Genomic DNA, 14,168 nt, shown 5'->3' with positions numbered 1-14,168 from the left:
AATCACACTCCCCAAGCGTACTCTAAGCCCCAGGTCTAGGTACCCTTGCCTCTGGAGGGGGAAACTGCACCCAGACCCAGGTGCTGTTACCCTTTTCCCTGCGGTGGAGAGAAGCAGACCGCCCCGACTCCGCAGCAGCAGGGAGGCCCCACATTTCAGACCCCAGTTGAACGGCCAATTCCTCCTCCTAGCCCCCCTTCTCCAGCAGGCCGCAGAGAACGGGGGTGAGAGAAGACTCCAAACCTCCCTCCGCCCGCTCATATGTAGTGTTGATGTATGTGTGTTCTAAGGTGCATTTAAAACCCAGGAGGACATGGAGCTACCTGCCAGAGAGCAGCAGGTAAGCACATAGCCCCTCCTGATAGCCCTCAATGTCTATGTGTATTTAAAATTGAGAGGTGGGCAACGACGCCAGGGGTGAGGTTGTACACCCTGATGGCCTTTTGGAGTCCGTGTAGCGTGCCCACTCCCAAGATCCTATATGTATGTGTTATGAGAGTGTGAGTAATGTGAATGTCTAAGCTGTGAGATAAAATTGAGGCACAGGCAGCCAGAAGGGGACAGAGTGGGGAGGGGGGGGGATGCCTCCCCTGCACCCTGGTGACACACCTTCACCCCAAGGCCCTGCATGTGTGGGTGATTGTGGTGGAGCGGGCAGAGGGAGGCAGGTGGAGATGCTGTCAGAGAAGAGCTGATGTTGACGCTTTTGAAGCATTGACGTCGTTGGATGTTTGAGCTGATAAATGGTTGATCTGAAATCTCTGGATTATTGCAAAGTGTTTGTTCTACATCTAGTCAAGGTTCATCTAAGACGGTATGTTTTAGCCATCCTGAGATAAACTGAAGCCTGTTGGCTAATAAGTAGTGCTGAAAGTTAGGTAGTTCTAATCCTCCTTTATCCTTGGTCTTTTGTAGTGTTTTTAAGTTTATACGTGGAGGTTTATTTTTCCAAAGGAACTTGGACATGTATGAATCTAGAGATCTGAACCAATCTTGTGGCGGTTTAGTTGGATCATTGAGAATAAATAATTTATTTTTGATAAGACCATCATTTTTATAACAGCAACCCTTCCGATGAGTGATATGGGTAGACATTTCCACCTAGCCAGATTGCCTTCGCCTTTCTTTAAAGGTGGGATATGGTTTAATTTAGTTAGATCTGCAAGCTTGGGAGAAACATTAATACCTAAATATTTAATATTTCCCGATTGCAGTGGTGTAGAACAAGAATTATGGAAGGAGCAATTAATCGGAAGGACTGTAGATTTTGACCAGTTAATTGAGTAATCTGATATTCTTGCAAAAGAGTTTATCAATTCAATCACCCCAGAGATATTGGTTTGTGAGTTTTGGAGAAAAAGTAACACATCATCTGCATAAAGGCTGATTTTATGTTCCACGTTCTTGCATTTTATGCCCTTAATTACTGAATTCTGTCTAATTGCCGCTGCTAGTGGTTCAATAAAAACTGCAAACAGTGAAGGGGAGAGTGGGCATCCCTGCCTGGTGCCCCTCAGGAGACAGAAGCTGGAGGATGTTTGGTCATTTGTTCTGACACAGGCTGTTGGGGAATTATATAATATGTTTAACCAGTTAATGAAAGAGGATCCAAAACCAAATTTGTGTAAAGTTGCAAATAGAAATTTCCAGTTAACTCTTTCTGCATCTAAGGAAAATATTGTAGTTTCAATGTTTTTACTGCATGAGTACTCTATTAAATTAAGTAATTTACGTGTATTTGTTGATGAGTGCCTACCTTTTATGAAACCAGTTTGGTCAGGATGAATTAAGAGGGTTTTTTTTTTCTCCAGTCTCTTTGAGAGAGCTTTGCAGATTATTTTGAGGTCTACATTTATAAGGGATATTGGACGATAGCTTGAGGGATATACAGGGTCTTTCCCTGGTTTTAGCAGGAGATTAATGTTTGTAGAATTCATATGTGATGGAAGTCTGCCCTTTTCTTTGATTTCCAACAACGTTCTGTAAAAAACTGGTGCTAGAATCGTCCAGAATTCTTTGCAGAATTCTGCAGGAAAGCCGTCTGGACCTGGAGCCTTATTATTGGGCATACTTATCAGGGCTTCCTAGAGTTCACCTGATGTCAGTGGCGAATCCAGTGCCATTGCTTGAGTGTTTAATAATTTTGGAAGAGTTATGTTGTTTAAAAACTGATCAATTTCCTTTTTAGACGGGTTTATTTGTGGTGAATACAACGTTTTATAGAAATCCCTGAAAATGTTGTTTATTTGTTTCGGGTTATATATTGTGTTCCCAGATGAATCTTGAACAGCACATATAGTTGTTTTTTCTTCCTTTATTTTTTGCTGGTTTGCTAGAAATTGACCGGATTTATTACTATGTTCATAATTTTGTAAGTGTAGTCTTTGTACTAAGAATTTTTTTTATCAATTATCTCATTTAATTCTAGTTTTGTTTTGCGTATTTTGTTCAATGTTTCCTGATCTTGGTGGAACGCGTAGGCTTCTTCTAGGGATTTGATGGTTTTTTCTAATTCCTGAATATTTTTGTTTTCTTCTTTCTTTTTATGTGATGAGAAAGAAGCTTTCCCTGCTTCCCATAGAACAGAAGCTGATGTTCCGGGAGTGTCATAATAGTCATTAATATGAAGTCCACTCTTTTTTAAAATATTTAATAAAGTCTTCATCTAAACTCCGCAGCAAATGTCGGCACCGAGTTGTCAGGTTCCCAGCGCCTCATCCCCGCTTCGCGAAATTCTGCAGCAAACCTTGGCACCAAGTGGCCAGGTCTCCAGCCTCTCATCCCTCCTTGGCTTAACTCTGCTGCGGAGTTTAGCAGGGCAGGGATGATAGGACGTATGCTGCAAACTCCGGCACCAGGTTGCCAGACGCTCAGCCCCTCATTCCCCCCCCTTCGCAAATTCTGCAGCTAACCTCAGCACCGGGTTGCCAGGTTCCTTTCTCCTTCATTCGCAAAAGCAGCAGCAAGCCTTTCGACCATCGGGTTGCCAGTTTCTCAGCATAGTTAAGAAAAAAAAGAAAGGGCACAGAGTTGCCAGTACTCCTTCCTCCGTAGCAAATGCAGCATGCTTCGGCAACGAGTTGCAAGGTTCTCAGCCACCCATCCCTCCTTCGCAAATTTCTGCAGAAAACCTCGGCACCGGGTTGCCAGGTTCTCTCTTTATCCCTTATTCACAAATGCAGCAGCATGCTTTCGGCACCGCGATGCCAGGTTCTCTTCCTCTGTCCCTCCTTTACAAATGCAATATCAAGCTTGACACAAAGATGCCAGGTTCTCTCTCCATCCCTCATTCGCAAATGCAGCAGCTTGCTTCCGGCACCGAAATGCCAGTTTCGCGGCCATATTTCCTGCCTTTGCAAGCAAAGGTGAACCTTAAATAGCACTTTTTTGTATGCCACACAAAAATGATCACAGCTCAATCTTGCCACCCCTCTGAAAATTTCCTGGCTCCTCTACTGCTAAATTCTCTGCATTTTCTGGTTGAGAAGAGCCTAATATTAGATGACCTGTTTGTGACCTATCCATCGACAATGGATATTGGGTCAGGCGTACCTGAAGAAACTAATTGAAAAGGTTTTGGAAAATTTGCCGACAGGTTTAAAACTGTTCGTATGGGTTGCAAAGATGCTAGACTGCAGGACGTCCAATCTCTGTGGAGACAGGCCTTTATCTACCTGAATAACCCTTCTGGAACTTTGGACGTGTCATTTTATGTATCAGAATACATTTTACAGAGTTTATATGAGTTCTGGTTGCATAAAGTGCTTCAAGTGTGGTGATGTTCAGCATATACGCTCATCATGGCCACACAATGAGAAGGCAGCGGAGAGTAGCTCGGACATGCAGCAGCTGACAGGTAACGCTGTCAGTGACAACCTACCTGTAGGCTGGGGACCTACAGGCTGTGACAGCCAATACTGAAAACAGTAGCTTTGAATGTAATGTAAATGACATTGATAAGCAGGATCTAGAAAACCATGGGAATGAAAACAGCAGGAAGAAGGAAGTGATGCTGCTGAAGGTGAGGCAACAGGCCCAGCTCCAGTGACACAAAGGGAAAATGAGTGCGAACGGGAAAAGGTATGTTTAAGTACGTAAGTATGACGACAAACTGTCTCAGTTTTCAGATACTTTGTCACAGGAAGATGAACAGTATTACTCAGTAAAAGAGATCAGTGAATTTCTGATACCTTTGGTAGACTCAGTGTTGAAATGATGTACTTGTTTCCTGATGTAGACCAGTTTATAAATTCAGTATTAATAATCAGAGGTATGGTAGGATATGAGCAGCTTAGTAAACAGGAAAGATTTTGGTTAAAAAGCAACAAAACTAAGGAAAGAAAAGAGGTTAAAAAAAAAACCCTCAAAAGCATCACAGTAAAATGTGGGCGATACAGAAATCGTGTGTTTCTCTAGGAAGTAACTTACTTTTCTGTCTCTCCCCCATTTCTACTCTTTATGGATGGCATGTATCTAGAAACCTTAAAAATGAACGGCAAAAGAGATTAAATCAAGCAAAGGATGGTAAGTTGATAATAACATAATGTCTTATTTCGACAAGAAACAGCTCTTGTGACAGTGCTGTTAAAATGGAAATGGCTTGGAAAGGGTCTTATATTTTAAGTCACGATGCAAATCTCAGTGCAGGTGCCATTTCTAAGAGCAGTGGCAGACCTTGGGTCTTTGCTGGATTGTTGTATCACTACAGTTAGTGCAGCCTGGCTGCTTCTGTCTTTGTAATTTGTTACTTACCTGCTGGAAAGACTCTCACCTATTGTTTTCCTGTGAACAGATCCTCCCAGAGAAAGCTGTTGCTTTGTGCAAGCCAAAATTCATTCTTTCACTCTCACTCTTTCACATACATATACTATCACTCTCAGATAGTTTTAGTTTAATTTTATATTTACATATTTTTATTGTCATACTTTTTTTATTCTATTTTCTATTATTTTGCGCACACATATTGCAATATTGTGTTCTCTCTATCCAATCTTGTCTCTCGCTCCCTCGGTTCCTAGTTTTTAGTTTACCCAGTTTAAGTGTCTAGCTCAGGCATGGGCAAACTACGGCCCGGGGACCACATGCGGCCCGTTAAACGTTTTGATCCGGCCCGCCAAACTTGAAAAAAATTAAATAAATTAACCTTGTTAATGTTTTATTTCCCCTGCAATTCTGATGTTTCCTCACTAGATGGCGCACTCTAGATATATTGGCTTTGTTGAGGTGAAGCGTAGGCCTATTACTCCACGTTTGCACTTTACCCTGTGACCCACCGCCCCTCTATGAAGATGAGCGGACCCAAGAAAAGGAAAGTGGACAGAGAATGTCGAGTGTTCAATAAGGAGTGGACAACTAAATATGAACACCGATGATCTGCTGTTTGCCTGATATGCCAAGAAACTGTGGCGGTTGTTAAAGAGTATAATATTAGCCGTCACTTTGCCACAAAGCATGCTAATTATGCTAGCAAGCTCTCAACAAAAGAATGGGAAGCTGCTGCTGAGAAGTTGGCAGCTAATTTGAAGGCTCAGCAAAGTTTTTGTCACCGTCAAACTGCCATTCAAGAGTCAAGTACCAAGGCCAGTTTTATGCTTTCATTCAAAATAGCAAAGGCCAGCAAACCACTGTCTTAGGACGAGTTTTTAAAAGAATGTATAGTAGAGACAGCAGGTGTTTTGTGCCCGGAGACCAAAGACAAATTTGAGAAAATCAGTTTATCACGGCGGACAGTGACTCGCCGTGTAGAACTAATAGATGAAGATATCACCAGCAGATTAAACAAAAAGGCGAAGTTTTTATTCTTTAGCACTGGATGAAAGCAACGATGTCAAAGACACTGCTCAGCTCCTCATTTTTATCCAAGGAATCAACGAAACCTTTGAAATAACGGAGGAGTTTTTGACAATGGAATCTCTGAAAGGACAAACACGGGGAGAGGAGTTGTTTGAACGGGTGTCTGCTGCCATCGAAAACATGAAGCTTCCCTGGAGTAAGCTTGTTAACGTCACCACAGATGGATCTCCGAATTTAACGGGAAAAAACGTTGGCCTGCTGAGGAGAATAAAGTGAAAGATGAAAACCCTGGATGTCATTGTCCACCACTGCATCCTCCACCAGGAATCTCTATGTAAATCGGTGTTACAGCTGAATCATGTTGTGAATCCTGTGGTGAAACTTGTCAGCTTCACACGTGCACAGGGACTTCAGCACCGTCAGTTCATTGCGTTCCTGGAGGAAACTGATGCGGATCACCAGGACCTGCTTTATCACTCCCGTGTCCGCTGGTTGAGTTTGGGCAAAGTGTTTCAACGAGTGTGGGAGCTCAAAGAGGAGATTGGCGTGTTTTTGGAGTGGCAGGGGAAGACTGATGAATTTCCTGAGCTGAGCAACAAGAGCTTGATGTGTGACTTTGCGTTTGCTACGGACGTATTTTCACACTTGAATGAGCTCAACGTGAAACTGCAGGGGAAGGAGCAGTTTGTGCATGACATGCACACAAACGTGAAAGCCTTCAAATCCAAGCTGGCTTTATTCTCCAGGCAGATTTTGAACAAGTCATTCACTCATTTTCCTACACTAGCCACGCTGAAAGAGGCCGGAGCAAAAGTAAAGAAACACAGTGAGTCACTGGATGCACTGCACGGACAATTCTGCCGTCGGTTTTTGGATTTTGATAAAATTGACAAGTCACTTCAATTGGTGGCCTTTCCTCTGTCACAAGACCCCGAAACAGCTCCAGAGGAGCTTCAGCTCGAACTCATTGACCTTCAGTCCGACCCTGCCTTAAAAGAGAAGTTCAGCTCTCTGAAACTAAATGACTTCTATGCTTCACTCAATGATGCTGTGTTTCCAAATCTAAGGCGAAAAGCGCAGATGATGTTGGCTTTGTTCGGCTCTACCTTCGTGTGTGAACAGACCTTCAGCCTCATGAACATCAAAAAAGCCAGCCACAGATCCAAGTTAAAGGACCTACACCTCAGATCCATCCTGAGAATCGCCACAACAAAACTAACTCCAGACTTTGATGCGCTGGCTAAAAAAGGAGACCAACAACACTGCTCCCATTAAAATGTGTGTGTCTCCGTGATACGCACGTTGTTAAAATGAACAGTGCGCGCAGATCAAATATAACGCTTCACAGACTGACTTGCTGCAACTGTTTCGTCCTTGCACTGTTCGTTGTTGACTTTTGGCACCAGGGAAACAAATTGAATAAAAGGAACAGGACAAGTACATCTGCATCTCCTACCGTTTTTGAAAGAAAAAAAAAAAAGAGTCAGGAGGAGAGTGATGTGATATCCTGAAGGATACCAGAACTTTCAGTGCTTTAAAATAAAATGTTCATTTATTTGATTTTCAGTGTTTAAAGACTCACTTCAAAGTCAGAGATTTTATTGTAATGCTTTTCTTCATTTTCATTGGAAATTAAAGCACATGTTTTCTCCATATCTCAAGATGTGTAGTTTTCCCCCAATGGCGTGATGTTTTCAAAGCATGACATCTATCTGCTCCTGTTCCGGCCCCTTTGTCAAATGTTAGAACTCAATGTGGCCCACGAATCAAAAAGTTTGCCCACCCCTGGTCTAGCTCGTTTACTTTTAATCACCGTTCACCTTTTGTGTATATTTTCATGCTGCCTGTCCAGAACAGGAGTGGATGCAAATCTCATATATAAAATATATAAAATTGAAAACCCAGGCATACTAGAAGATCATCAGTTACCTTTGAACTTTGAAGTCATCTCTGTGCTTTTTACACTTGCTTTCCCCCTTTGTAGTTGGACAAAGTAGTATCAAGTTAAAGTTCCTTTTAAAAAATGTTAATTCTAAACCTCGATATTGACTAAATTCATAACTTTGTTGTTGTTGTTTTTTAGAGTTAGAAGTCTCATATAAACCATGTGAAATCGTCATGTGAAAACAAAAATGTCAACAACTGTTGCTATTCTCTACAAATTAAAGGATGTCCTGAACAAGAAATCATTATACATACTTTATGGTTCTCTGTTGCTTCCATATGACTTATTGTCTAGAGATATGTGGTAATGCATAAAATCAATACCCTTCCTATGTTTAAGTTACAAAAAAAAACAGCTTTAAGAATTATAAATCAATTGAACTATATAGAACTAACATTTGATGTTTATTAATTTGAATACCCTGATATTTTATGATTTAGTTGAATATAAAATGGCACAGATAATGTACAAAAAACAAAATAAAATAATTTGCTGCAGTGCTCAGAAGCTGTTTGAAGTCAGAGAGAGTCGATATGGTTTAAGGGGAACAGATTTAAAAAAGAAAACAAGATAAAAACAAACAAAAAGCAGAGAACTTGTTGAATCGTTATGACAGTAATTTAAAAAGATGTAGCTCATTTCCCTCGTTTAAAAATGTTAAAAACTGGAGCATTAGAAAAATATATAAATCAAGAATGAAGAAGAGTTAAAATGACAATACTGAAACTCTTAGTTGTTTTTCTTGGACTGTTCTTATGAAATTGAATTCAATGTATTTGCTTATCTAAGATGGAAGTGTTTGTTTTTTTAATGTTTTATTTTGGTCCTTTGCTTCAAACCCTGTGTAAATGAGCTGCTTGCTAAATGATCTTTTGTTAAAAGGTTTGGCATAATAAGCATGTGCTTCAGCCAATATCTTTTGGATACACTCATCTCATACTTTCTTGCTTTGTGGTAAATCTTTCTTCTATATTAACTGAGAGATTTGAATGCTAATCAACCCCCCCCTCCCCCCAAAAAACCCCAAAACAAAACAAAACAAAAACTGACTATATAGTATGAGCTAATTAAAGGCCAAATTGCTGTTATAAAATAAACATTGTTTTGATGTGATTTTGGTCTTCAAATGGACTGTTTGCCTGCATGCGATAGAAGTCCTCTTAAAGTCAAAGGCTACAAAATGGAAACCAGAAATCTTCATACATGGACTCCACACTGTCTGTCTTTAAAAATATAAACACAAGAAATCAAGATGGAGTTGTAGGAAAACACCTGGATAAATGTATTACATTCAGTGAACCAAGTGATTTCTCATAAATGCTACTTACATGTGCTGGCTGAGCCTGCCACTGGTCAACCTGTTTAGTAGACTTTTGTCTAATTAACATGTTTTGTAGGGCTCTGGCAGTGCGCATCCCGTTTCTCCTTGCACAAAGGAGCAGAAACTGGTCCTCCTCATGGTTTAAGGTCCTTCTACAGCCCCGTGTAGCTCTTCTAGCGTCACTGGCTCCTGGACTTTCCTCCATGCTCTTGAGACTGTGCTGGGAGACACAGCAAACCTTCTATATTGTGCCATCAATATGTGACTTGGACCATCTGTGCCACCACTGTAGAGTCCTGTTATAGCCAGTGTAGGGTCCAGTTATAGCCTCATGCTACCAGTAGTAATAAAGAGCCTGACCAAATGCAAAACAAGTGGGAAAAGAACAGTCAGAAAAGCTAAAATGCTAACAGACTTACTCATCATATTAACACAGCTGAAATATCATGTTGTATTAAATAAAAACGTGTTCTTCTTCCTAAACAAGCATTTTAAACAACCCCAAATTTGAGCAGATAAGACAGAAAGAACAGAAAAAGCTAAATAAGACAAAACAAAACAAACAAACCGAAACACAGAACAAGAATACTAGTAACAAGAAGATTAGAAGATAAATTACATAGTGCGTTGTGTATATATAAATAAACAGACGCATTGTTATTGGGCGCGTGGCGGAGTACACATCTGTCACAGAGCAAATACACAGAAACGGATAAGCCTACCCTCGCATTCTCACCTGTGGTCAGTTAAACTAACTCTATACGTGACTGCCAGGGTGCCTGGATGGAACCTACGCAGACACGAGGAGGACATGCAAATTCCACAGAAGCAGGCTTACGATCTTGTTGCTGGATTGTTTTAAACCAGTAATAAAGCTGTTTTGATTCCGGTCTAGCGCTGTCCTCTTTCGGCTTTGCTGGAGGTGGCCCTTTATCTGTTGTGCTCGCAGCTTGATTAAACTGATCCCAGAGCAGCTGGTATCATGTTTCAGTACCGTGGTCAGCTCCGAGCCCTGCCTCTTTCTCCGAGCAGCAGCGCACCAACGCATCAGCGTTACCTCTCTGCGACACCTCCCCTTTAGATTTGCTCCCGTCATTAATTCCTCCTATGTGCCACTGACTGGGAGAGTTGAAAGGCTTCGAAATCACACGGCTACTTTGTGTTTATAACACTTTATTTTTTCGCGATGAGCTTGGAACTGTGGCAGCAGTTTTTTTCATGACAAAGAACAATCTGAGGGCTAATCGGTCAGCTTTAGTACATTCAAGGCGTCTTTCTGTTTTCTGCTCTCGCAGTTTTGCAATTGCAACAGGTAGAGTCTTCATCTAAGCTACCGCAGCATGTTGGACCCGTCTTCAAGCGAGGAGGAAGGGGAAGAGATACTGCAGGTGGAGCACAAAGAAGTGGCGGCCCCGAAGAACATCGGGGGAGCACGATTGTCACCGGGCCGAGCCGCCGACGGCCAAGCCAACGGAGGGCTCCAGTCACGGGGTGGCGGGAGCGGCCGTGGTCGACCGTCAAGCCCGAGCCCGTCGGTTGGCAGCGACAAGGAAAAGGAGGACCTGGAAAAGATGCAGCGAGATGAGGAAGAGAGGAAAAAGAGACTCCAGCTGTATGTGTTTGTGATGCGCTGCATCGCATATCCATTTAACGCGAAACAACCGACTGATATGGCCAGGAGGCAGCAGAAGGTAGGCTTGGAGCAATGAACAGGATTGACCCAAACCTAGCTTCAAAGCTGTGATTGAAATTCATGTTGCACTTGTGTCGTCTACCAGATAAATGATACCATCTGTTGCTTCAATCAAGGCTGGTTACCTGAAAGCAGTTGCTTAGCCCGACAGTCTTAAGTGAATCCCTTCACATATTAGGCCGACATTTTCCTCACCAGTTTACCAGAAACATGGAACCAGTTCCACAAGCCCAAACCACATATCTCTTTTTGATTGAACATTAAATCGCAGCAAATCCTTTTTTTTTTTTAATCTTTACACTGGTGCTGAAATGACGATTGCTAAGCTAAATTGCATTAGAAAGTAGTAAGACAGTTTTTTAAAAACAACGGAGTGTATTAAATCCAAATCGAAGAAAGATAACCAAGAGTGACAGAGAGAGAGAGAGAGAGAGCAAGAGAGAGAGAGAGAAGTAAGAGCATTGATTTTCTTCCTATCTGTTGTGTGAGTTGCCTCTTGGCATCAATATTCTTCTTTAACAACATTGTGATAAGAACAATTTAATGCAGGAAAATCTGCACCAATCTCTGTGACATCTCCTGTCTGCAAATTTTTTTTCCAATCTGCATTTACATTTACAAGGTAATACCAATTTATTTGTGATAAAGCTATGTGGGTAGTGCATAATAGAATGGAGACATACCCCTTGTGTTGCATGTTGGTAATACAGGCTTTTAGCAGCATTTTGACCATGTCCACAGACACACTGGAGACAAAAGTGTTTATTCTAGATGCTGGTAGGAATGGTGAAAAGGGGATTTGCAATAAATATTTAAATAACTGCATAAAATCACACACTTCAAGACAAATTTAGTCAAAGTGCAGCTGAAAACTGGCAACACGGGTTATTTCAAAAATGAAAAATGAAGAGCTTGAGAGTTTAAATCTTACTGACATAACCTCAGTGGTCTGTAGTCGTAGTAAAAGGCATTTGGTGAGAACATACCTCTGAGCATGAACCTTGTTTACACCAGTAAGTTTTGATAAAACAGTCAGAAAGCAGACATAAAGACCCCTGCAAACACATATAGTTCCTGTTTAGTGTATAAACAAGGATATTTCCACCAGAGGTTGGTGAGCTAGACAACTGAAAAATGCTGACTGAGCTCTATCTGTTGTTGGACTGGTCCTTGGTGGCGTCCTTTGGGGGACACTGCTTCAATTTTAGGGGCATTCACATCTTTTCTATTGTTCTCATGGCCTTTATTCTAAGCGATCCTTCCTGACATTTCTTACACAAATATCTACACTTTCTACTCCTCACATTTTCAAAAACAGGCTTGTTGTTGTAAGTTTCATTGCAGAGGTATTTGCCTTACATTAGTGGGCGCCTTCAAACTTCAAACCGATTTCAGCACCAATTGGAGGGAACAAGAAAATATATGAAAGTTAATCCTCTCAGTGTATCCATCATTGGTGCTTATTGCATAGAAAGAGGTGAAAGAGGCAAAAAGAATTAATGTCCCACTTCAACTCAGGGGTTAAAGTGGGCCAGAACAATCTGGAATTGCATTTTTCATGTCTGTATGTTGTCATTGCTTTTCCACCAGCATCACAACAACAAGGAAGTAGCATTTTTTAAGTGGCAGGTAATTTCAAATGTAACTTTCTGATTAGATAAACAAATATCAGCAAACAAACACAATCTAAGTGTAGTTTGTCAAACTACACTCAGTTTGTCTCTGCTAGCTAAAGGTACAGCTGCTGTATTTTCCAGAAAGAAAAACTTCATTCAGAAATAGAGAAAAATGTTAGAAAGACTGGAAAGTTGAGGAAGATGACAGATTATATTTAAATTGAAGGACTGCTCAGTGACATTTGTAAATATAGAAATTTAAAGCTTACTTGTAATATCCTCATTTTTTAAATCCAATATTGGATCTGTATATGACTCTTCTTAGAGAAGGTCCTCAGGTCCACATGTATCACTGCTGCTGTACATCCTGTACAATTACCAATGTATTTGGAGCAGGCCGTGCATTTATCATTTGATCTACACAAAGATTTACCTTAACTTCAAAACCGTCTTGTTTTGAGTTATGAAATATTCTACTTAGTTTTAACTTTTCACAAGTCAAATTCAGTAGCTAATGTTGCAAAGCAGAGACTCCCGACTGTCTTATTACTGCTCTTATCTGGTAATGTGCAACCTAACCCGGGCCCTGAGCTGCAATGTACTCAGACACCATCTGAATTTAAATCCTCATCTGGGCTGAAGATTGTTCATCTTAATGTGCGCAGTTTGTTACCCAAGATGGATATGGTGAAGATTTGGGTTTGATAAACAGATGGGGATATTGTTTTAATTTCTGAAACTTGGTTGTCTAAATATATATCTGATGAACATATTAGCATAGCTGGATACAGTATCTATTGTACAGATAGGCTTAAGAAAGGTGGTGGTGTTACTGCTTATGTTAAGTTGAAATTTGATGCCACAATAGTTCTATCAGAATACATTAGCAAGCAAATGGAATTTCTGGCTCTGAATATTGCAAAGGGTCTTTATCTAACAGCTGTTTGTTGCTCGTTCTGCCTTTACAGAGGCTCTGCATTCTTTAAAGCTTTTCCTGTCCAGACTAAACTACAGACCCTGTCCAAGAAATTAGAATATCATGGAAAAGTTTATTTATTTCCATGATTCCTTTCAAAACATTAAACTTTCATTGATTCATTCATTCATTGATTCAGGGCCCACAACTTGAACGATTTCAAGTACTTAGTTGTTTATTTGTATATTATGTGGGCTTCCAGCTCATAAAACCCACGAAAACAGTATTCTAATTCAAAAAATTAGAATACTGTGAAGACATCCAAAAAACCCTGAAAAGTCTACCTTGATTGACTAGCTTCTGACAAATGTTCCTCATAAATTTTCATCCTTGGGTGTCTTTTGCCATGACTTAAGCGACCACTGTGTTGTTGCTGTTATTTGCCCAAGTCACTCAGGTATTATTTTTAAAAGCACTGTTAAACAGTTTAATGAACAAGCATTTTATCATGATTTGTCAAACTATGATTGGAAGAAAATAGGTTTGATCCCTGATGTGGGACAGTTTTTATGGATGGTTTTATGCTAATTGTGAATAAACATGCCCCATTAGGGAGATATAGGATAAAAGGTCATAAAAAGTCCCAGGTTCGCCCCAGAGCTGGCAGATATCCATCATGAACGTAACCTGGCTTGGGCCAAAGCCCAATGATTGGCTTCTTTTCAGATGACTAAGAAACAAATGTACTTCCTCTATTAAGAAAGTTAAATCAGAATATTATTATTGTCTGTCTGAGAACCTAAATAATCCACAGAAGTTCTGGAAAATATTAAGTCTCTTTCAGGTAGGAAAAGCTCACCAATTTTTTTAAGGATTCAGTTCCT

At 40.7% G+C, this 14,168-nt stretch overlaps 1 protein-coding gene and 1 long non-coding RNA gene across 4 annotated transcripts in view; one reads left to right on the top strand and one right to left on the bottom strand.

The window, feature by feature from the left end:
• Positions 1 to 2,395: 2,395 nt before the first annotated feature.
• On the bottom strand, positions 2,396 to 9,941 carry LOC146519292 (uncharacterized). The gene is made up of 2 exons (XR_014874038.1): positions 9,796 to 9,941; positions 2,396 to 9,414 (listed from the first exon to the last, which is right to left on the bottom strand). It is a non-coding gene; the product is annotated as an uncharacterized LOC146519292 (long non-coding RNA).
• A 146-nt stretch (positions 9,942 to 10,087) lies between these two features.
• Positions 10,088 to 14,168, top strand: part of LOC146519291 (calcium-dependent secretion activator 1-like) — a 238,584-nt gene continuing 234,503 nt past the window's right edge. For 2 of the 3 annotated variants that reach the window (XM_085159096.1, XM_085159094.1), the window contains exon 1: positions 10,090 to 10,750. In XM_085159096.1, the coding sequence (XP_085015222.1) occupies positions 10,400 to 10,750 (351 nt within the window). In that variant the 5' untranslated portion in view covers positions 10,090 to 10,399. Of the gene's footprint in view, positions 10,751 to 14,168 lie in introns of all 3 variants that reach the window. The other variant, XM_085159095.1, reaches the window with a different exon arrangement.

Source organism: Neolamprologus multifasciatus, chromosome 5 (assembly GCF_963576455.1).
Source record: "Neolamprologus multifasciatus chromosome 5, fNeoMul1.2, whole genome shotgun sequence".
In the NCBI taxonomy this organism is placed as follows: Eukaryota; Metazoa; Chordata; class Actinopteri; order Cichliformes; family Cichlidae; genus Neolamprologus; species Neolamprologus multifasciatus.
The sequence above is the reverse complement of the archived record's forward strand: the minus strand, read 5'-3'. Positions and strand labels throughout refer to the sequence as shown.